The sequence below is a fragment of the Hemisphaericaspora subhashii genome, assembly GCF_019202705.1.
Source record: "Hemisphaericaspora subhashii strain CBS 10753 chromosome Unknown scaffold1, whole genome shotgun sequence".
Lineage (NCBI taxonomy): Eukaryota > Fungi > Ascomycota > Pichiomycetes > Serinales > Debaryomycetaceae > Hemisphaericaspora > Hemisphaericaspora subhashii.
In genome coordinates, this window is record NW_026057214.1 from 354,219 (window position 1) to 376,021 (window position 21,803).

At 37.0% G+C, this 21,803-nt stretch overlaps 10 protein-coding genes across 10 annotated transcripts; 3 read left to right on the forward strand and 7 right to left on the reverse strand. All coding sequences in view use genetic code 12, as the record gives it.

Moving 5' to 3' along the window:
- Positions 1-76: 76 nt before the first annotated feature.
- On the forward strand, positions 77-2,257 carry CAS5 (Cas5p; the record flags this gene model as incomplete). Its single annotated transcript, XM_049404948.1, has 1 exon — positions 77-2,257. One exon carries the CDS (start codon positions 77-79, stop codon positions 2,255-2,257), a length of 2,181 nt encoding a protein of 726 aa, XP_049265483.1.
- Positions 2,258-2,414: 157 nt separating this feature from the next.
- AAT22 (Aat22p) lies at positions 2,415-3,626 on the reverse strand (the record flags this gene model as incomplete). Its single annotated transcript, XM_049404949.1, has 1 exon — positions 2,415-3,626. The coding sequence occupies one exon, from the start codon at positions 3,624-3,626 to the stop codon at positions 2,415-2,417; it is 1,212 nt and encodes a 403-aa protein (XP_049265484.1).
- A 1,379-nt stretch (positions 3,627-5,005) lies between these two features.
- J8A68_001309 (uncharacterized protein) lies at positions 5,006-6,706 on the reverse strand (the record flags this gene model as incomplete). Its single annotated transcript, XM_049404950.1, has 1 exon — positions 5,006-6,706. The coding sequence occupies one exon, from the start codon at positions 6,704-6,706 to the stop codon at positions 5,006-5,008; it is 1,701 nt and encodes a 566-aa protein (XP_049265485.1).
- A 489-nt stretch (positions 6,707-7,195) lies between these two features.
- On the forward strand, positions 7,196-8,332 carry J8A68_001310 (F-box protein; the record flags this gene model as incomplete). Its single annotated transcript, XM_049404951.1, has 1 exon — positions 7,196-8,332. The coding sequence occupies one exon, from the start codon at positions 7,196-7,198 to the stop codon at positions 8,330-8,332; it is 1,137 nt and encodes a 378-aa protein (XP_049265486.1).
- A 551-nt stretch (positions 8,333-8,883) lies between these two features.
- Positions 8,884-10,212, reverse strand: J8A68_001311 (Nem1-Spo7 phosphatase catalytic subunit; the record flags this gene model as incomplete). Its single annotated transcript, XM_049404952.1, has 1 exon — positions 8,884-10,212. The coding sequence occupies one exon, from the start codon at positions 10,210-10,212 to the stop codon at positions 8,884-8,886; it is 1,329 nt and encodes a 442-aa protein (XP_049265487.1).
- Positions 10,213-11,740: 1,528 nt separating this feature from the next.
- Positions 11,741-14,086, reverse strand: J8A68_001312 (uncharacterized protein; the record flags this gene model as incomplete). Its single annotated transcript, XM_049404953.1, has 1 exon — positions 11,741-14,086. The coding sequence occupies one exon, from the start codon at positions 14,084-14,086 to the stop codon at positions 11,741-11,743; it is 2,346 nt and encodes a 781-aa protein (XP_049265488.1).
- Positions 14,087-14,396: 310 nt separating this feature from the next.
- J8A68_001313 (uncharacterized protein) lies at positions 14,397-15,632 on the forward strand (the record flags this gene model as incomplete). Its single annotated transcript, XM_049404954.1, has 1 exon — positions 14,397-15,632. The coding sequence occupies one exon, from the start codon at positions 14,397-14,399 to the stop codon at positions 15,630-15,632; it is 1,236 nt and encodes a 411-aa protein (XP_049265489.1).
- Positions 15,633-15,973: 341 nt separating this feature from the next.
- On the reverse strand, positions 15,974-17,118 carry RPS6A (40S ribosomal protein eS6; the record flags this gene model as incomplete). The annotated part of the gene is made up of 2 exons (XM_049404955.1): positions 15,974-16,678; positions 17,113-17,118. 2 exons carry the CDS (start codon positions 17,116-17,118, stop codon positions 15,974-15,976), a joined length of 711 nt encoding a protein of 236 aa, XP_049265490.1.
- Positions 17,119-17,815: 697 nt separating this feature from the next.
- On the reverse strand, positions 17,816-19,309 carry RLM1 (Rlm1p; the record flags this gene model as incomplete). Its single annotated transcript, XM_049404956.1, has 1 exon — positions 17,816-19,309. The coding sequence occupies one exon, from the start codon at positions 19,307-19,309 to the stop codon at positions 17,816-17,818; it is 1,494 nt and encodes a 497-aa protein (XP_049265491.1).
- Positions 19,310-20,982: 1,673 nt separating this feature from the next.
- NAT4 (Nat4p) lies at positions 20,983-21,651 on the reverse strand (the record flags this gene model as incomplete). The annotated part of the gene is made up of 1 exon (XM_049404957.1): positions 20,983-21,651. The coding sequence occupies one exon, from the start codon at positions 21,649-21,651 to the stop codon at positions 20,983-20,985; it is 669 nt and encodes a 222-aa protein (XP_049265492.1).
- Positions 21,652-21,803: the final 152 nt, after the last annotated feature.

Below are 21,803 nucleotides of genomic sequence, written 5' to 3' on the forward strand. Positions count from 1 at the left end.
ATATTAATAGACATTCGCAACTGTAACATTTTTCACCACAGCCTTGTGAATTTAGAATACTATGGACAAGTATTTGATGAGTTCTCCAACTCAGTTATCACAACCATTTGAACTAAATAGCGAGGTTTCAGGAAACGGGTCTCGCCATTCAACTGTACCGGGGATGGTTGAAGATATTTACGCTGATTCCATGCACCATCACCGCCCTAATCATAATCAGCAGCACCACCACCACCATGATAACTTTGGTCAACATTCGCAGTCACAAGATTCAACATATTTAAGAAACGATGACTTAGACACGATGACAGAAGGAGAAATAGTACCAGTATCTACCAATCTTCCTCATAATAAGTATTTTCATATTCCTGAAGACTCATTAAATTTCAATTCATTAACTCATTTAGATTCCATTAATACCAACTTATTAGAATCTACTCCATCGCAAAATAATAGATATAGTCACTCGAGAAACATTTCACTTGACGATTCATTTGATTTCCGGGACTTACCAGATATAGGATCCAGGAGAACATACAACCATCAATCGACATTATCAACATCTTCCATATTATCAGTCAATCAAAACCCTCCATCATTTCCAATCCCTCCTAATCCCAACACTTACAATAATGGTGCAGAATCGATCTCCTCTAATACAGTTTATTCGTTCGATTCAATCCCCCAACTCACGTCTTCTGTATCGAATCAATCCTTGGCTGATTCACCAAATTCCCTCCGCTCAAAACAACAACCAGCCCATTCCATCACACAATCGATTTCAGTCGTTCCAACTACCAATACCACTATGGCAACACCTCGCCGAACAGGAAGACCAAAATCATTATCTATCTCAAGTTCAAATCTATATGCAACTCCATCAAGAGGCGGGTTAAATAATCCACTATCACCCGTAAACCTTGCCACGGCTGCCTTGAATAAGATTACAAAAACTCCGTATTCTTCCAAATCCAAAACCCACAGCCGTTCGCGGTCACGGGCTTCGGTAGATATTCCAACCCTTGTGAAATCTAGTTCGTCGTCGTCGGCATATAGTCTAAACCCCTTCTATTCGTCATCACAATTTGTGTCGCCTATAGTGGATCGTACATTAAATGATGACGTGGACGACGATGTGACATTATTAACTCCGTCAGGTAACAGAGGTGGCGGTGGGGATATGAATGGAAGTATGGGATATAACAATCCAGCCTATTTCAGTCCTATTAAATATAAGCAAGAATTTTCTAATGGAGCAACACCTTTGGATATTGAAAGTCAAGAAGATGATGCATTGAAAGAAATAAGGAAAGCTAAATCATTTTCAAATCTTTCTGGAAACCCAAATTCAATTAGGAGATCATCTAGGATGAATAATAATGGTTCACAATTTGGACATTGGAAATCTGCTAGTGGAAGCTTTTCTGTAAATGGACATGGTAATGGTAGCGGGAGTGCAAGTAGTGCTGGATCATTTGCTGAAGATTTATCCATTCGACTTGAAAACCAAATTAATCAACCACCACAATTGAAAAACGAACCTACAAGTGGAGTCGTGTACAATGCCACTCTTAATGTCGCAACTACAGTTCCGGGTGGTGAAGTGGATTACTATGACCAACAAAATATTAAGACTGAAGACAATAGTCGAATTGATCTTTTGCTGCCACATCAATTCAATCATGCGTCAACAACCACATTTGCGCCAAATGGTAAGAATTTAACCAAGAGTTTGAGTCAGAGTGCTGCTACAAGATCATATCCTGCTTCAATCGATTTAGCTGCCATAGCTTCAGGGGCATCAGACGTGTCTCCTGTCAATGGTGGACTTCTTCCTCCAATGGCAACATTTACAGTTTCGCCCCAGAACGACCACGAGAAAGAAAAGGAACAACAGCAAAACGAACACAAATCAAGTAAGGGAGAAATCAAAAGGAGTGACTCATTTGAAGAGATGGATGATGATGGAACAGTAACATTCCCAATTCCAGACAATCTCCAAATCACAATTCCTGTAGTCAGAAATAATCGATCTAAAGATAAACAAAATGAAACTTCAGCTGATTTATCAAAGAAGAAACATCGTTGTCCAATATGTGATTGTCGATTTCAACGACCAGAACATGTCAAAAGACATATCAAGAGTCATTCAGCTGAGAAACCTTTCCTGTGTGAGGAAATTGGGTGTGGGAAGAGGTTTAATAGGAAAGATAATTTAAAAGCGCATCTTAAAAAGATACATGGAAAATTCTTGTGATGTGGTCGAAAAATAAAGCACTTTTTTCCATAATGAAACTGGATCTGATAGTGCTGCAATAGGGATCTACGAATGATAAAGGGAGGGGACGTTATTTTAGGATATATAAACATTCAGTATATTAGTATGTATTAGACGATAAATATAGAGATATTATTCAATTTGTTGATCTGACAACTTCATCGATAGCTCTACAGAAATAATCAACATTCTCTTCGTTCAATCCGGCAATGTTAACACGTCCAATGTTTGTAGAGTAAACATTATGCTTAGAAATTAATCTATCATTTTGAGCTGGGGTTAATCCACTATACCAAAACAACCCAGTTTGTTTAACAACATTTGTCCAGTCACCTGGAGTACCCAACTTAGTTAACTTTTCCAACACCAATTGTCTAACAGTTTTCAATCTTCTGGTAATTTCAGCAACATCTTCATTCCATACCTTATATAATTCTTGGTCTTCAAAAATAGTTGCAGCCAATCTTGCACCATATGCAGGGGCAAATGAACACTCTTGTCTAAATAACGCAGTTAATGTAGATTGAGCATTCATGACATACTCCTTATCTTGAACAACCACATGGGTACAACCAACTCTTTCACTGTATAATCCCATATTCTTAGAAAAGGATTCACAAACAACAAATTCCATTCCTTGTTTGTAGAAATGTCTAATTGGCCAAGCATCGACATCCTTGTCACCGGAACTGAAACCTTGATAGGCGGTATCCAATAATGGTAACAAATCACGATCTTTCATGATTTCAACAATCTCAATCCATTGTTCTTGGGTGAAATCAGCCCCGGTTGGGTTATGACAACAAGTTTGGAACAAGAAAATTGTCTTGGCAGGTGCCGTCTTTAATGCCTTTCTTACACTTTCAAAATCAACCGATTTAGAAGATTCATCATAATGTCTATAAGTGGATACAGTCCCACCGATACATTGAATCATAGGAATGTAGTTTGACCAAGAAGGTTCTCCAACATAGTATTGTGTATAGCCTGCTTCTCTGTATAACAAAAGTGCCATATGAATAGCTCCAGTTCCGGAAATGGTTTGAAGCGAAGCGATTTTACCTTCACTAGCAATCTCCTCTCCAAAGATGACACGTTGGGCACCTTTAGTGAATGCTGGAATACCGGACATGTTGGTATAATTGTGGCCAGGGTCGTTGGCATGGAGATGTTTCTTGGCCTTAGCGATGGAGGGGAAGAGATATGATCCTCCGTTTGGATCTTTGTAAACCCCGATAGAAACATCGATCTTTTGTGGGTTTGGGTCGGCGGCATAGAGGTTCATGGTTTTGATAATTGGGTCTGGTTCTTCTCTAACCAATTTGGAGAACTTAGTTTGGACAGTCATGGTTTGGATATTTCTATGTCTTTGCTATAATAAAAATGATAGTTGATTACAGAAATCAGTTTCCAAGAATAAAAAGACAAGAAAAAGTGGAGAGGAAGAGACTGACCTACTTATAGTTAAGAATAATAATGCATATTGTGTATTCTTTGTGTGTGTGAGTCAGTCAGCCTTCAGTCCATAAGGCAACAATAAAATTTTTCAAATTTAATGCCGATACAGGAAGGGAAAAAATATTTTTTAGTTGATTTCGGTGGGGCGCACTTTGACCCCGAAAGCTCTTTTACCGTCAATAGCCGCTTCTGAGGAGAGTCAATATTGATACTGACTAATCAAAACCATTCGCTAGCTCTCTCTTTCAAACGGAGAAAAGGATGCATGTAGAATACTTTGAAGTTATTAGGAAATTACAGGAAGCCATCAAATCCGTAAATCGGAAACAGAGAGACCTGAGATAACTGACCAGCCAGATTGCAGAGAAATTTTGTCATGGCATTGCTCAAAAAATCCAAAATGACTGCAAAATTTTGTGAAGGATATTTACTCTTTTCCACGAAACCGATTCATCTACAAAACAAGTGTGTATTCGAAACTCGAATAGCGCTCTCTAATTCTCCGACATATAATTGTGATGAAGTTTCTGAAAATGATTTCGACCTTCTTCGAAAGAGAGTGATTGACTTAATTCTTTTTCTTCTTTATGGATTCGTCTTGACAAAGCTTCACACTTCAAACTTCCTGTAGTTCCCCAAATTTAACTAGGGGTCAAACTTGCCTCCAACAATGGGGAAAATTGGGTTATAAGTTTGATTTAGGTTATTGTCAACTCGCATTGGAAACCTCTTCAAAAAGAACAGTTCGTTAATTGAAAACATTTCCGAACAATTCTTGCACCCACTTACACAACCACCTCTCTTATCGGGATCCAGCTAGCAGCTCTTGTAATGCATGCCAAATCACCTTGCATATATCCGCTATTCATATGCACATCACTTGTGGCTAATGGATGTTGCTTTGTAACTGATAAGAAGACGAATTTGTTGCATTTTTTTCATGCACAATTTGCCACAATCTTCTTGTTTTGTTACCATTCACTTGCATTATCACCGAGCTTTAGAATGTCGTTTTCTGGAAAGGGCGCTTTTGCTTGTGGTCAAATTGCAGCCAGTTTTTGCAAATTTTATCAAAAACTGTGCGACAACAAATGGTTACACAAAATTCAACACAGTAAGCTGCAACATACTTTTATGAACTGATGGTTCCATATGAGTCGGTTTATAAATTTATTGTTAAAACGTAGGTCTCTTTTTAGCAGAGAAGAGGCGGACACTGGTGAAGACTTTCTCTATATTCTATAAATTCTAGTTCTACAATCTACTACCTTACATATAACCAGGAATAGTAATGACCTTCTTGCACAATTCGACCAATCTACTCACTTCCTTTTCCTCCTCCACTAAATCATAGTCTTGGAATACCGAAATAGTTATGCCAGCTACATATCTGGAATTATTTAAAAGTATTTTGTATTGTGGGGTTTCTTTATTTTCATCCGTTGTCTCTAATTGTGGAACTAATTGTTCCCAAAGTTCACAGTATGGAACTAAATATTCTTGTATAAATTGATCAAGATTCCCTGAATATGCTGAATCGACCAATTCCTGGATGGAGGCTTTGGATAATTCTTGATGAAAAATCCCCAATGCTTTCAATTTTTCAAGGATATGATTTATACCCATTGCTGCGTTGGTTGATAAGGGTCTTACTGCTGCCTTGATCAACTCACGATTGAGTGACGCAGATTTATTTCCAAACCCATTCAAGACCACTTCCAGCAAGATTAAGTACTTTATTTCCAAAACTTTCTGGTTATCTTCTCCAAATTCAAATACAACATCCCATAAATCATCCAAGCCCACTTTTGAATTCACCACCTCCAGAATTCCGAGTCGTGTAAGCTTCTTCAAGAAATTCAAATACAAAGCAGCAACCTCTTGGTAGTATTTCTCATTATCGATTACAACTTTGGTTAAAGCTCTCGATTGTTCTTTGTACGTGAATATTCTCGAGGCTCGGGTTTCATCTAATAAGTTAGTCATCATGTGAATTGCCTGTACCTGAACGACGTCGGTTATCTTAAAATTCTCCATAAAGACATCAACTATTTTAGTTGAATTTCCAAAACTCTCGATAATTCTTCCATTTATGTCTTGGAAGGAATTCACATCGTGAACAAAATTCCCAATCACAATGCAACAAGCCGCAAACACATATGAATCCGTGGTATTTTTAAGATAACCAACAGCCGTGTCAAATGAGGTTTCGTCACTCAATTCACTGGCCATTGCGAATAGTTTTCTCTTAAGCTTTACTTTATTGGATAAAGATTCAGGTATAATCGGTATTAAATCAATGATGCGGACAAAAGTTGAGTTGTCAGGTTTGTTGAATTCACAAATATCAACTAGGTGTTCCCAGATCTCTTCATCTAGGTCATCTTCAAGGGTATCCCAATGAGATGTTAGGTATACAAGTATATCTGGGGATTTCTTTATAAAATCGTAATCCATTTCGTTCAATCTTTGATTGTTCCGGAATAACTCTAATGCAAATTCAAACAAAATTGATAAATTGGCAAGATTGTCTGTACTTAATAGTTTATAAATATTCTCTTGGATATTTATGGAATGGAAATACTGAAAGTACTGTTCAGTATGATCAGTATCGTATATGAATTGTGATAGTAAAATAGCTATCCTTTCCGATTTTGGATCACTACCATCCACCAAATTATTTTTAATAATCTCCCAAAATTGACCAACTTCTTGCACATCATCCTGAGTATAGAAGTCTCTATTATAGTCATTACTGGCCAATAAGTTTATGATCACACGAAGTATTTCCAAAAGGATGTCATCATTTTCTGATTGGAATAATCGATTGAATTGAGCCAATAAAGATAATAAATTTTCTTGAATTAGTTCAGATGATCTGTTTGTTTCTTCGCGTAGATAATCACCCAAGGTCTTCAAAGAAATCAACACGTCGGTCGATGACTTCACTTGTTCTATAACTTGTTCCATCCTTGAGTTAATTCAGGTGAAGAATACTAACCATCTAGTGGCAGTAAATTGGAAATTTGACAAATGTGAAAATTGTGTTTCGCACGAAACGTTCCTGCATATTTCACTTCCTCGAATCTATGGCAGACTGTGACAGAACTAATTTGGAACCCCTACAATGAAGCTTCCTTCTTTTCAGGAAAAGATTCCTCGGTGCAACTTTTGGATATAATTTTAGTTAGATGTTCACTATTGATAATGTTGGAAAGGGTCTCTCAGTTAAAATGACTCCAGGTCTTAAATATTTAAATTATTTTACTAAATATATTGAACTATACTTTGAATAGAAACAAATAAGCATATCGAAAACCCCTCCCCAAATTTTAAGTTTTTTATGTTTTCACAGCCTTAGACATTTATTGATTATAATTAAATTTAAAGAAAGTTTAAAGGAGACAGAAAACAATCCTTGTTTTGAGAAATGCAGTTAATCAGGTAGATACGCTAAGGATGCTGCCATCAAGGATCGAAGAGCCCCAGAACAACAGTTCTCCAGCTTTAATTGGGTTACCGGACGAGATATTGCTTCAGGTATTGGGATATTTGAATCAAATAGACGCTATTCAATTAAGTTTGACATGTATGCGGTTCAAAGAAGTAACCCGCCAACGGTTATACAAGGTGATACATGTGTACAATAAAGGAAGAGCCCGTATTCCAAAAGACTATTATTCAGCTCACTATACTAACTCTACGCAAATGAGCTGGAATACATTTTCAAGGATGATTGGAGATGAAAGTGTTACTCCTTTATGTAAGATTGTATCCTTCCAGAATGATCATAATTTAGACGTCGCGAATTTGGAGATTCTAGCCTCGGTATTGGAGCTGTGCGTATTTGTAATTTACAGAATTGCGCAGCTGTCTGTTCAGCGTTGGATCTTAAAGCAGAAGGACCCTTCTCGAGTTCACACACATTATATTTCCAGTCCAACCAAACACTACATGGAAGACGACGGAAGAATTCATGTCAAGCATTTGACCATAGTTGATTCAGATGAGATTAGTTTGGAAAAGGAATTGCGTAAATATGACAACTTGAGCTCACTTTACATCAAATACTTGCGAGATGATACCGAATTACAGCGGATTTCTGTAAGAAAGTTAAAGCTCCTCAAACCAACAGTAGAGGAAATGAGTCAAGTTTTTAAATGTTTTGATGTTGGAATTATCACCCTGCTAGACCTCGCCGTCGCTCTGGATGATATTGTTGCGCTTGCTCCCCGATTCAAAAGTCTTCGTACATTGAAAATTAAAAAGTCCTCTGAAATATTGGTTGATTTCGCTATTTGTTTACCTGAGAATTCATTAATGTATTTAGCTATTCCGAACACTAGGCTGCATTCCATGAATAGTATGTTATTGTGTCACCGTTTGTCGCTCAGAGAGATAATATGCGGATTTCAAGTCGACTTTCTCTTTTGCGGAGAAATCTCCAAAGTGAAGAGAAAGTTTGGTTTCTTGAAAATGGAGCTTTGGCAATATCCAAACTTGCAATACGTTCGTTTCGATGCAGTAGCTTTGAAAGCTGTTCATGATGAAAAAGACATCGGCAGACATTTTTCTCCGGTTAAATTTCATGATTAAGGGCCATATATGTATATGAGCTCATTTAAATATGTTTATGAATGTTGAAGTTAGAATTTTTTTTGGTGTTTAATTATATCGAAATATATTTATTTTCTTATGAATCTGATGGTTGCAAATTGATGAAAATGCAACCATAATTGCGCCAATGATTTATTTTTCGACGCAACGTCCCATGCCAGTAAAGATTAGATGAAAAATAAACGTGCGACAATTATTCCCCCCCCCCTGCTGGTCGTTTGTTACCCATTAACTTTATTATCTCAGATACTAGAATTCCATTCTTTCACCCACGTTTCTCTTACTTTTTACCATAGGCCAGCAACTTTATTGTTCAATTCCATCCCCCACGTTTCGCTTACACATCAAATCAGTTCCCTAATTGTGCCATACACGCACAGACCAAATTAGATCTAACGGGCTTGATCTTACCATTATCATACATACACGCACAGTAGAGTAGAAGGTTATATAATAATAATTTTCTATTAATTTAATTTTAATTACTCATATCTATACATTATTCAAAACAATTGGTTTTAATCTATATATTACAGTTCAAAAACCTTCTCACCCTTCTTTAATCCCATAATAAATCTTACATCAATACATAAACTCAAACTATGCAACATTGGTAACAAATTCAATAAATCACGATCACTATGATCATTAATCCAACCCTCTATGCCTACAGCATTGTCTTCGTGTAATGCATAACTGATTGGACTATTATCCAAAATCAATACATTCTTCAATTCTTCGTCCTTGACGAATTTAGATAAATCTTTAATATATCCCACTCCGGGTCTGTATGTACAATCGTTTCTATAGTATCTCTTGGTGAATATCTTGGGCGGAATCCAATTTGGATCAGATTTATCTCGTTTTGTCGTGCGATCAAGAATATCTCCTTCTAGCCAGTTTATGATTGGATCGGCGTATTCCTTGACACTGGCGGTGAAGATTTGGAGTTCGAACCATTTTGAGGCTTCAGAAAGGAAATAATCGCAATAAGGACGTTTATGGACATAGTAAAGGGAACTAATGTTATTAAGTTTGATTTCTATTTGTTTGGAATGTGATGCGGCACTGAATGATCTAGGTGAGCCAGGGGATAATGAATGGATTAAGGTTTCATCAAGGTCAAGAATGAGGATCTTTTTGTTTCGTTTTTTGTCGGGGTTCCTTGAGAGAGGATATAGTCTTTGTGGTGGTGGTATAAGATATTTGGAAAATTCACTTGGTGATTTCAAACTATTTGATATGAGGTTTTCTTTACTTAATATTTCTGTTTTTTCGTCATAATCATTAGATTCATTTTGGCTTGTAGATTTTGATGATTCAGTTACACGTGGGGATGGTTTGGCCCTGGTAACCAATTCATCATCTTCATCTTCGTCCTCTTCATCTGCTATAGGTGCATCCGGTGCTCCAATAGTAGGCAGCTTGGAGTCTGAATCGCCTATGCCCAATTGCTTTAGTACTAATCTCAATGGGAATGTTACCACGAAATAAATAAAAATGGTAGGTTTTATAATTAAATAATTGGGAAAGAAATATATGATATCCCAAAGTCCAAGAAGAAATGAATAAAGAAATGGTATTGGAGGTTGTGGTATATCATCACTTTCTATTTCATCTGCTTCTTTACCTGTTGATAAATCGGTAGCATTATTAGAGTCTTGTGTCAAATTGATTGAGCCATCTGAGTCCTCGACTTCTTCTTCATCTTCATCTTGTTGAGTCTCTGTGGTGACTTCTATATCTTGACCATACTTGTCATCTGATATATCGGCATCTATCACTGGAGGTATATCGTATCCAAAGTTGGTTGGGATGATATTATCTATAGAACTGACTAATACCTTTATTGAGTTCATATTTTTCTTAGGTGGGGCAAATGTTGAATGCAAGGAAGGTGTATAAATGAATGAAAGTACCTGGTAGTTGTTGATATACAGTTTACGCCTGTTGGTTGGTACCTGATAGGCAATGTGGGGGGAGGGGGGCTAGGTAGATGTGGGAATAAGTGGAAGTGTGTGTGTGTGTGAATTGTATAGTTTCTTTGTTTCGTAAGTTCGGTGGAAGATCTATTGTTTCCCTGTGACTTTCTAAAATGACAAAAATGTGAGCGTTTTTCTGAAAAGAAGTAAGGGGGTTGTGGGCAGCAGTAGTGGGGACTGACTTGGGTTATGCAAATGAAACTATATTTAAAGGAAGTTTTATAAAAGTATTTAATGAAAATTATCAAATGAAAAAAGAAGAGAAAGTATAAAAGTAGAAGAAGAGAAATGACAAGAAATGCTATTTTTAATATTTAGTATTATTCTAAAATGAATTTTAGTGTACCGATTAAAGCGAAATAATGTCGTATAGTTTTTTTTCTTGTTATGTTGTAATATGGTGATGATCGTTCATTTGATCGATGGATGATGGGTGATCCGCCTCTCAATTTGTTGTTGTAAATAATGTCGCATCGTATACATCACTAACAAAAAAAATTGTTGGAAATGTCGTTCTCATTGAATGTTGTATCTAAAATATTAACCAAAATAGCAAAGGAAAAATAATGTTGGGTGCAAATAGTCTTCATCTTAAACCAGCATTTATGGCGAATTATATGCAACAACGGCAATACTGGCCGGGGCTTTCTTAAAGAAGATACAAGCACTTACTTAACCCCCCCCCCCCCAGTTTTAGCCCCAGAAAGGGTTATAAGCAAGGATGAACTATCCAAGTGGTTGAGTTATGTTTGTTCCCATGCTAAAGTCCGAGATCTGGTCCATTGTTTGACATTGTTGCCAACCAAATATATCAGATTTGATTCGGCTAGCATTCTTCAAGTAAATATGATACAGAGTTACTTAGTTGAAGATTTTTCTTTCATCTACTATACATAAGGAAGTAGGCTTACTAAGCCCATCTCTCCTCCCAACAACATCACGCAAGGCAGCTGTTTCGAATTTTTGTTGGCTCTGTCCGGAAAATAATTCGCTTTGCCCCAAAAAAAAACTCCGTTCATTTTGTGTTCCTAAATCAGTTACCTTTCTTCTTGACTGGGGTAAAGGGGGTTATTCAAAGTCTCTATTTAGTTCTGTTTGTGACATTCGATTGCAAATGAAGTATGCTGATGAGTATCATATGATTTTTAGATTCCAAGCTTCGCCTAGTAATATTTTTCATAATTAGGGCAATTATAACCAAAAGTGGAATGTACTTAGTGCGCGTCATGACGTACAAGAAAAAGAAGATCTTCTGGTAACATTTGATTATGCAGAATCTAACATATCCTCTCGCCTCGCTATCGGGTATCATTGACCCCCTCCCCCCTTCTCCAATAGGCATAAAACTCTTGAAAATTTAATCTATATATTTTTATATACTTTCGAAGTCATCTATACGTTTTGATTAGTGGTCGTCACTCTTGTCATTAGTTTTAGTAGCATTATTTATAAAGTTCTGAAACATGGTGGTTATATATGAAGCATTACTAACCCCACCTCTGTCGTTCAATATTGAGTTTGTTAATTTCTTTAAAGGCACAAGATTCCCAGCTTGTTCTTCATCTTCCTCCTCTTCCTCAGCCTCATAATCCTCGTCTTCATAACCACTATTCTCTCCTGTCATTTGTTCATCGATCCCAAAATTATTCAGCAAATTAGTCTTTACCAATTTCATCACATTTGCATCAAAGTTATGTTCCTCTTCTTCTTGTTTATTCTCACTGTCTTCATCATCCTCTTCCTCGGGTTTGATGAGCTTCAACTGATTAGTATTATAACTCTTGCAATATTTACATTTTAACCCAAGGACATGATATGGCGCATTGGACTTCCCTTTACAGTCATTACAACTTATGATACACCTCCATGAATTATATGGCGGTGGTAATGGATTTTGATTAACTTCTTGATCCAATAATCTAAACTGCGTTTCCACATTCACGATTGTTTTCTTACATATTGGACATTTATAACTATGTTTAATCAATTCGTCATAACAATGTTGATGGATCGAATGACCACATTTCATAAATACAACTTTTTGAACCGAGGTGAACAAGTATTCATTACAGATCATACAGTTACAATGAGTGGTATTGGTAACACATTTATGCTTGTCCCGTAAATCAATAGAAAGACAAATATTACACGTATCACAATGGAAATAATCCTTCTCTAAACCAAGCCCAAGTCGACATATTCCGCACTTATCACAGTGATAAATTTCTTTAGTTGGGTCATTATCATAAAGAACACATTTGAGGCAGAAATAATTAGCGAGTTCTTGTTCACAGTTGACACAATAGTTGGTATCAGGAACTTGTGGGGTGTTGCAATGCATACATAGAATATGCTTGACTTCATTTCGGATTAATTTATGATCTGTAATTTGGGCATCGTGACAAAATCGACATGGATACCATTTGAGACAAGTTGGACATTCGATTTTGCAATTTCTTTGATAGTGTGAACATCCTAGGACGGTGTTGAAGGGGGCATCGTGATATGACGGGATTTGATCTTGTTCGGTGAGAATAACTTCGTCTTCATCTTCTTCTTGTGCTTCTGTTTCTACTTCATCTTCTTCTTCGACCATTTCAGAATCACTCATTTGATCATCTTCTTCAGCAAGGTTTTCTAGGGTTGCAGGAGGATCATTAATTACCAACTTTTGTTTCTTTAACGGTGATAACAACGGTTTGTTTTCCTGCGAAAGCTTTTCATTTATATATTTATAATAATTCCCCATCATTAATTTCGTCACTAATTTATTCTTGTCATTTTGATCTATACCATCCAAATTTTGAATCCTTTGAATTCTTTTCCTTAAAACCTCTTCTTTATCCAAAAAATCAGAAACACAATTCAATTCGGTCAAATCTTTAACCTCATCAACCGTCAACCCATCAATATCACTAGTCTGTGAAGCAGTGCTATCAACCTCACTATCTCCAATATTTCTCCATCTTCTATATCTCCTAGTTCTCATTATGGGGATATCTGGCTTCACAATTTCATTGATCAAAGGCTGACTCTTATTCACAATCCCACCGACTCCACCAGGCTCGGTAATCTCTTCATTCTCATCTTCATAGTTTTCATCTTTATGATAATCATCCTCATATTCACTCTCATCCTCTGCTGGAAGAAAGATCGTTTGGTGAATAATGTCAGTCAACGGTTGTAATCTATCAATAGCAGTTGTGATGTTTACTCCCAAGTTCAAGTCATGCAAGAATTTGTTCATCTGAATACGTGTCGAAAGCACCGTTTTAATCGAATCAACTATCCTCACCTCATCATCTCTTTCGGTAGCCTTATCTCGTTTAATATAATAGTTGGAATAATTTGATACATAGTTGGAAAATTCTTTTGAGAAATCTTGAATCTTTGAAAGTTCAAGACTGGGCATGTTGGGCAATGAAAATGCGTTAGGTATGTTTGGTAATGAGAATCCATTGGGCATATTAGGCATGTTTGGTAATGAGAATCCATTGGGCATGTTGGGTAATGAAAAACTGTTGGGAATATTTGGTAATGTAAAGTTCTCTCTAGAAAGATATGATGCAAAATAATTAAGGTTTAATAAACCTATCTGATCTAGTTCCTCTGCTAATAGGTCTTCAGATGATGAGGTGTCAGACTCATCATTTGAGATATCTTGCTGGATTGGCAGAGTGTCTGGGTTTGTATTTGATGCGGCTGGTAGTAGGGGACGGTGAGATATATGTTTCTCTTTGAAGGCTGTCATGACTGGTGTATAAAAATCTATAATATGCCAAACCGAGATGCTGGATTGGAAATGCGTGATATCACTATTCTATTAAATTATCCTCTTGCCAACAAGAACCTGTTACACTATGCTATACCTCTAAATCGTTCAACTTGTGAGTCGTTTACTGTAGAGTACGGAAAGTTCCGGTAGAAAAGAAAAATGGGGCTGGAGGGTCTTTGGGGTGTTGGGCTTTTTTCCCGTGGTACGGGCATCGTGTGAAACTTTTGAATTGAGCTCTCCGTACCACGGAATATTCAAAGGCAATTATATAACGCACCAATACAGCATGTCGGTACAATCAGCTACAGAGGTGCCTAAGGATATTAAAGTTCCTCCAAAGGATATTAAGGAAACGGTGGATAAGACTGTAGCTTATGTCAATAAGAATGGAAAATCATTTGAACAAAGATTATTAGCAAACAATACTGCCAACAAGTTTGATTTTATATTAGAAGACAATGAATATCACTCATATTATAAGTGGAAGTTGAACACATCACAGGATTCAGCTCCGTTAAATATAGAGCCGGACGGAAGCAATGAGATTAAAATTGAAAAGCCTCGAGAGTTGCCCTTTTTGGTGGACTTACCTTCCGTCATCTCTTCGCGAGATTTGGATATCATTAAAACCACAGCTTTATACATCGCCCATAATGGTATAGACAGGATACCCAAGTTGTTGCAACATGAAGAGAAACGGAACAACCGAGCTCAATTCGAGTTCTTAAATAAATCACATTCATTGCATCCTTTATTCATGTCATTTGTAACACAATATCAACTATTGATCAAACTATATAACAACGATCCCGAAACCCAACCAATTCGAGAATCCCTAAATATCAATAATAAGTTCGATATCTTAACTCAGGCATATGATAGAGCTCAATATATCAAGCAAAACAAAGTGAAGGAAAAGAAAGAACAAGAATCGCAAGAACAGAAACAACGACATTTTGCCCTGATAGATTGGCAGGATTTCGTCCTTGTTGGACAAGTTGAATTCGATGCCATTGATGAAGTTAAGGAATTGAGTATACCTTTAAAGAGACTGGATTTACTCAGTAGATCTCTAGAAGCAAGAAGTAAGGATGTTGTATTGCCAAAATCAGACGCGCCTAGACCCCAAGCCAAGGAAGAGAGCGAGCCCCAAAAGGAACAAGAGGAAAAAGCCGGTGAACCACAAACTGTGCCTGTGCAGCAGGCACCTAAAGGTGTTCTCAAGGGTATGAAGATAAAAGAAGCGGGTGCCTCACGATTGAAGAAGAGATCATCTCCAATGGCAGACACTATTAAATGTCCAATTACTGGAAAGCTTATACCTGAAGCAGACTTTGATACCCATATTAAGACTCTATTAAGGGATCCTCGATATAAGCAAGAACAGGAGAATTATATTAAGAAGAATTTTAAGTATGCTTCGAATATCACAACTGATCAAGTATATGAGAATATTAAAAGATTAATGAAGAAGAGGGGTGGTGGGGAAGAACGAAATGGGAATAAAAGGTTGCAGTCGTAGTTTTTTAGTCGTATTTTATAGATAATCATAACGGTAGCGTTGCTTCAAGTAATGGTTTACGAACAAGAGTGAAACTTTTGCGTGCGAAATGAGTAGTCGTATGAACTTTTTCCAGTAAAACAAACTATTCTGGATCTGACATAAGCTAGGTCAGCTGGTCTCAGGAGAATCTCTTTTAACTACGATGAATCTTTAAGCTAAAGTCCTTCAATTCCAAATTATACCGTTAATTTTTTTATATTAAAATTATAAAAATAATTATATATGAATAAGAATAAAAACACAAGGGGGCAAGGATGTAACTATACAATGTTTAAAGGGTTTCAAGTCACAGGGAAAACTTAAGCCTTTAAGGATTCAGCTCTCTTCTTCTTGATTTCAGCCTTTTCTTCCTTACGTTCGTGTAATCTCTTAGCCAATAATTGAGCGTATTCAGCAGCAGCTTCTCTTTGTTGTTGAGCGTTCTTGATCTTTTGGGCCTTTAAAGCTCTCTTTCTTTGTAAAGTTTGTGGGGTAACTAATCTTTGGATCTTTGGAGCCTTAGTGTAAGTCTTGTCACCCTTGGTAACTTCACGTCTAACAACGAATTCTCTGACATCATCTTCCTTGGTTAAACCGAAGAATTTTCTGATGTTGTTAGCTCTCTTTGGACCTAATCTCTTTGGAGTGGTGGAGTCAGTTAAACCGGCAATTTCGTTGTCACCTTGCTTAACAATAGCTAAAGCTAAGACGGATAAATCTTGACCAACGATACAACCTCTGACGGACTTTCTCTTACGTTCACCAGTTCTTCTTGGTCTGTAACAAGAGTGACCCTTGGCTAATAATAACTTAACTCTGGTTGGGTGCATAACACCTTGTTTCATTGGGAAACCTTGTTTGTCGTTACCACCAGTGATCTTGAAGATGTAACCCTTGAATTCATCACCAACAGAGTCACCTTCGACTTCTTGGCCCATTCTCTTTTCGTAGAAGACACGTAATTTGTGTTCATCATCAATTTCGATACATTTTTGGGTACCGTTGGCTGGATAAGAGATGTTTAACTAAAAATAAAAAATGTTAGTACTATGTTCGTCGATGTATATCAATCCCCCTATGTACTCTTTTCATATTTCTAGGAATCAAGATCTATGTGGTGGTTTGGTAATGTGAATATTTCATGATACTTGATGCGTTGCATAAATTTTTCAAATCTCGATGGAAATTTTCTCGACTTGATATTATATGTTTCAAATGCAGACGAATTCTGCAAATAACTTCAATCGTGTTCACTTGATTGTCTATATCCTTCTGAACCCTGTAGAGTTTCTTCGTGTCGATCGTGTGATGGTAGATTCAATAAAAATTTTCAAGTATATATGTCACTGATAAATTCTTCAAATGTAGTTGTTCTAATCCTATTATTTGTCCATTTCTATCCTTCGAGATATTCCTGCTACGTAGTGGGGTTGATCTATTCTGTTTAATGCCCACATACCTTCATATTGGTCTATGGTTATAGGTTTCTTAAGCCGTTGAATTATAGAAGTGAAAGAAAGATTTTTTTAGTAAGACCTGAAAGAGAAGATAAAAATTTTGGTAAGACAAAATGGGACTGTACAATACAAAATTCACCGAAGGGTTTGAAAAAAAAATTGTTAGTTACTTATTGAAGTTTGGATGTAACTATTGTCTTTTCTGTAGTAAGATGAGACTTTTACCATAGAGAGAATGAAATGTTCACGCAGTAAACATTTTTTCGCTTGAGATCACGTGACAACTAGAAAAAAAATTATGAAAGTAATTGGCACGTGCAGTTGTATCTCTAGGGTTGAAGCCCTAAAGCAACCAGATCTCACTTCGTTGGTGGGGACCAGACTAGTTTCCATTAGGTATAGGCGATTTCCATAAAAATGATTCATATTGAGATCTATGATTGAACAGCTTTCACTCAGGATACGAATTGAACTTCAGCAGAGATGTAAGATCGCTGTCTGTGAAACTTGTTTTACAGTTTATATGGAGTGGAAACAAGATCCACGAAATGTTGTTTTTTTTGCAACCAATTTTCAGAGTAAATCATATTTAATACATTAAATGAAACTATTAAAAGAAATCTATCAACTTAAAACAAAATACAACAAAAAAGTTATATACAATATACATATACAAACGACGACTATTTAACCCTTCCAAGCGGGTTACTTGTTTGCCTTACTTTCTACAGCACTGTCTGCTGTTGTCGGGTTGGTTCCTCCATCTTCATGCTGTCGTCCACTACCACTACCACCTTGGGAACTTGGAGGGTGAGGGTTATATGTTACCGGTGATACATTTCCGTCATTTCTTAGCTTGGGAAATGATGTAGACGTGGTAGTTAATGGCATCATAAAATATTGGGGCATATGTGTTGTCGGCGTTGTCCCAGAAGGCCAGTCCTGGGGTGCGAGGAAGTTTGATGGCGATGGAAATGGGAACATATCATTGACGTATCTTGAAGGTAATCCTGATATTGGTGTTTGCTCACCCATATTGAGTTGTCCTACCGATATCCCTGTGGCAGGTGGTGCTCGAAATCTTGCTGCTGCAGAATCGGGTTGATTGGTCTGAATAGGAGGAGGTTGTTGTGGGCCCTGCTGTTGGCTCTGTTGTTGTTGCGGTGGATTAAATACGGGGGTCGGTAGGATATTGCTGATGTATGCGCTTGTTGTTGGACTCAGGGCATGTAAGGAGGCATAATACGAACTTGCGTTGGCTACATTCGGCAATCCGGGTCCGCTTGCACTCGCTGGTGATGATGTTTGCGATTTGGTGTGGATTGGTAAAGGTAATGTGGGTTTCTTACTCTCAGGGGAACGGAATGACGAATATCCTGCAAATTTGGGGGTCACTGCCCCAGGTGCTCCATTACGGGTGGTTGGTTCGTTGTCTGTTGGGATATTGCCACTCTGACCATTCTTCGATGTCCTTTGATCGTCTCGCGATGTGGTTTGGTCATCGGCAGTCATAGTCCTTCCAGTATCATCTGCGCTTCTGTCGTCGGTATTGTTACCATTTGTTTGTTTCTTGGCGGTGTTTCCCTTGGAATCACTCGGAATCTGAACTCTCAAGACTGGTCTTTGAGAAGATCCTTCATCTCGTTTAATGCTCACTGAATTCTTCTTCTTATTCTTATCATCCATCAGAAAATTATGGGGATTATTGAAAGTGGGCATATTAGTAATTGACAAATGATCCTGACTCAGAGATCTTGGATTCCTCAATCTAACTTGTGGGACAACTTTTTGGCGTTTCAATTCTGGTCCTTCATAGTCAGATTCATCTTCATCTTCTTCGTCTTCTTCTTCTATGTTAGACATTGGTAATCCTACTACTGCCCCTGATTTCTTGGTCAAGGGTTCTCTCAAAAACTTCTTTTTCTTGTAACTAGAATAGTTTTCATGAGATTTTGATTCATGAGGTCTCTTGTTTGACTTTATGATCTTCTGATAATTCTTAATTAAGTCAGCCGTATCAACTGTGGAAAATTCAAATATCTTGTTGTTATTACCCACGATAATAACAGCCAAATCTACTTGGCATAAAACAGCCAATTCATGCGCTTTCTTAAATAAACCAGCCTTTCGTTTGACGAATGTAACTGTTCGATTCCTTTCGTCAGTTAAGGGTTCTATTTCAATCTTTCTTCTTCCCATCGTGCGATAATTTTAAATGCGTAAATATAGGATGTGATCAGTGATTTGTAATGGATCGGTGCCAATAAAGTTATTAAGGATTGTATACACAAGGATCGGGAGTGGTTCAAATATTTGGTGATAGTATTTGGATGGATTCCCTTTGCTAGATTCTGATTGAGTGGTTCAATGGGCGAAATGTGAATAAAAGTAGAAGAATTTAATAATTTTTAATTTTACTTTTTATTTTACTTTTTTATTTTTAGATGACGTTTTCTGAGTTTTTTCTTAAGCGCATGGGATGCAGAGCTGCTAACTTCAATTAAGTGCTTGTGTCTTAGATATTTCTCAGTAATGCTTTAGTCTAGAATACCTTCTCAAACTCAAGAATCTGATCTCTCACCTTCGTGTGCTAGCGTTTATATAATTATTGGTTGAAAATGAATTCGTTCGTTTACTCCTGCTTATTGTCCGTTGCAGGGAGAAACAAGGGGGGATTTACACATTCTCTATTTAGAGCGACTGGCATATGAAGCTTTCTGCACAGTTAAAAGCAAAGTGACTTCGTTGCATCTAGACAATCACTTTTGCATATTAGTAGGCTTGAGTGATCAATCAAGAGTTGACGAGAGGTATCTACTGAAGAACAACACTCTTCTCAAATTGTCTTCAAGGGATGGTGATTTTGTTCCCTATGACGTAATCGATTTGGGTATTCCCAATGTCTTAGTTAGTGACCAAGATCCTCAACAGCACAGAGATATTTCGGATCGCATACAGTTAGAGAAGCATGGATTCCATATGTATAGTTCCATAGTTTGTTTTGACCAGCTTTGGAAACCGTTTTATTATCAAAACTATAAACAAAGATTGTTTCTAAAAATAGAATCAAATCGCCAGGTTTTTTCTTCGTTTCTGCAATCGAAAAAAAAAAATCTTGTTTTTTTGGTTCCTTCAATTTACGTATGATAGATTAGCGAATTAACCATGGGCTAACTAAAATGTGTTAACCCTTCTTTTATTGTCTCTGTTCAAAAAAATAATTTAAACTAAAATTTTGCTAAAGACATCTACTATATTCCAAAGTTATTACATAGCCAATTTATAGTTTCTATCTGTCGATGGCGACGGAAATACGCCTAAATCATCAAGCGATGCAATAATGCTCCCCAGATTTTGTTTTGAAACCAAAAAAATTTTGACTTGGCTTAACGGTTGCAAAACTTTTAACAGCCAAATTCTTTGCATAGAGAAGTTACTTCTTGTTTATCTTTCTATTCCTGTCGATGGAAGCTGAGGAGCAAATCCTTGGGAGCTTTCTTGGCTGTTATTCAACAAAATAACTGCAGTATTTTCATTCTTTGATTTTCTTGGCTCTCAGCCCCATGTTTAGTTCTAAGAGTTTGGCATATGTTGCTTAAAACTAGCCGTAGTAGTTGTAAGATGGTTCTTAGTACATTGAAGTGAGATCTTTATTCGCATAACGTTCTTTCTATTCAAGGTGGTAACCAATTAAATTCATAATAACTATCTAGGTTTCTCTATATTATCAATACTAATCTTAAAGCAACTGATGAGTTTAGCGAATATCTTAATTACATGTATGTTTGGTCATTTTCCAAAGCGGAACTCTTACATTTCATGGCTCTATTAGTCAATACTAAATTGGTTGGAGGCTTCTCATTCGATATAACTTACTCTCTTTTGAGTTTCCTTCTCATTAGATAATAAGCAGGTTTAATCACTTTACCGCTTCTCAAAACTTTATCCCTGGGCGAACCCTTGGTCAAAGAATAACCTAAACTTGTGTACCATTGGTGGGCCCTTGAATTTTCGGCAAACACAGTTAGAGAAGTTCCTTGTAGATGCTTATATAGCGGATTGTGTGAAGAATGTAGAAGCACACAAAAGTCATGAAATTGTTTGATTAAGGAACTTCCACGGCCCATGCCTTTGAATGCCTCGGATATGTGAATTTCATACAAGTACAAAACTAATTTGTCCTCATCGTCTAAACAAACTTTGAACGCAAGAAACCCAACCAAGTCATCCGAGGCTTTTTCTGTAAACCATACCACTGCTAATCCCGGTTCTGTCAATTCGAATTCCTTTTCCAGCTTCCAGTCTTCCCCTTTATGACGGATGTATAATTCGCCTAGTCCTTCTTCTATCAAATCACAAAACTGCTCCAATTGTTCATCAGGGAGGTCTTCTCCTAGGAGGCAGTGAGACTCGAATCCATCAAGTTCAAATTCTTTCTTCAGTTCCTGTACCAAATTATCCCCTATATGATCCATCAATATAGCATTCCTCTCGTCGAATTCTTGAAGTTCTTCTCCATTTATTCTACACTTGATCTTCATCTTTAGTACGATACAATAAAGGTCAGTAAGTGAAAAAATTTTAGACGCGTCGCGCAGAAATCTATTGTAGTGGCGGGGGATTAAAAAAAGCAAGGAAAATAAAACAAACATTGGATGACAACTTTCATCTTAAACAAGCAGTAAATGAACAC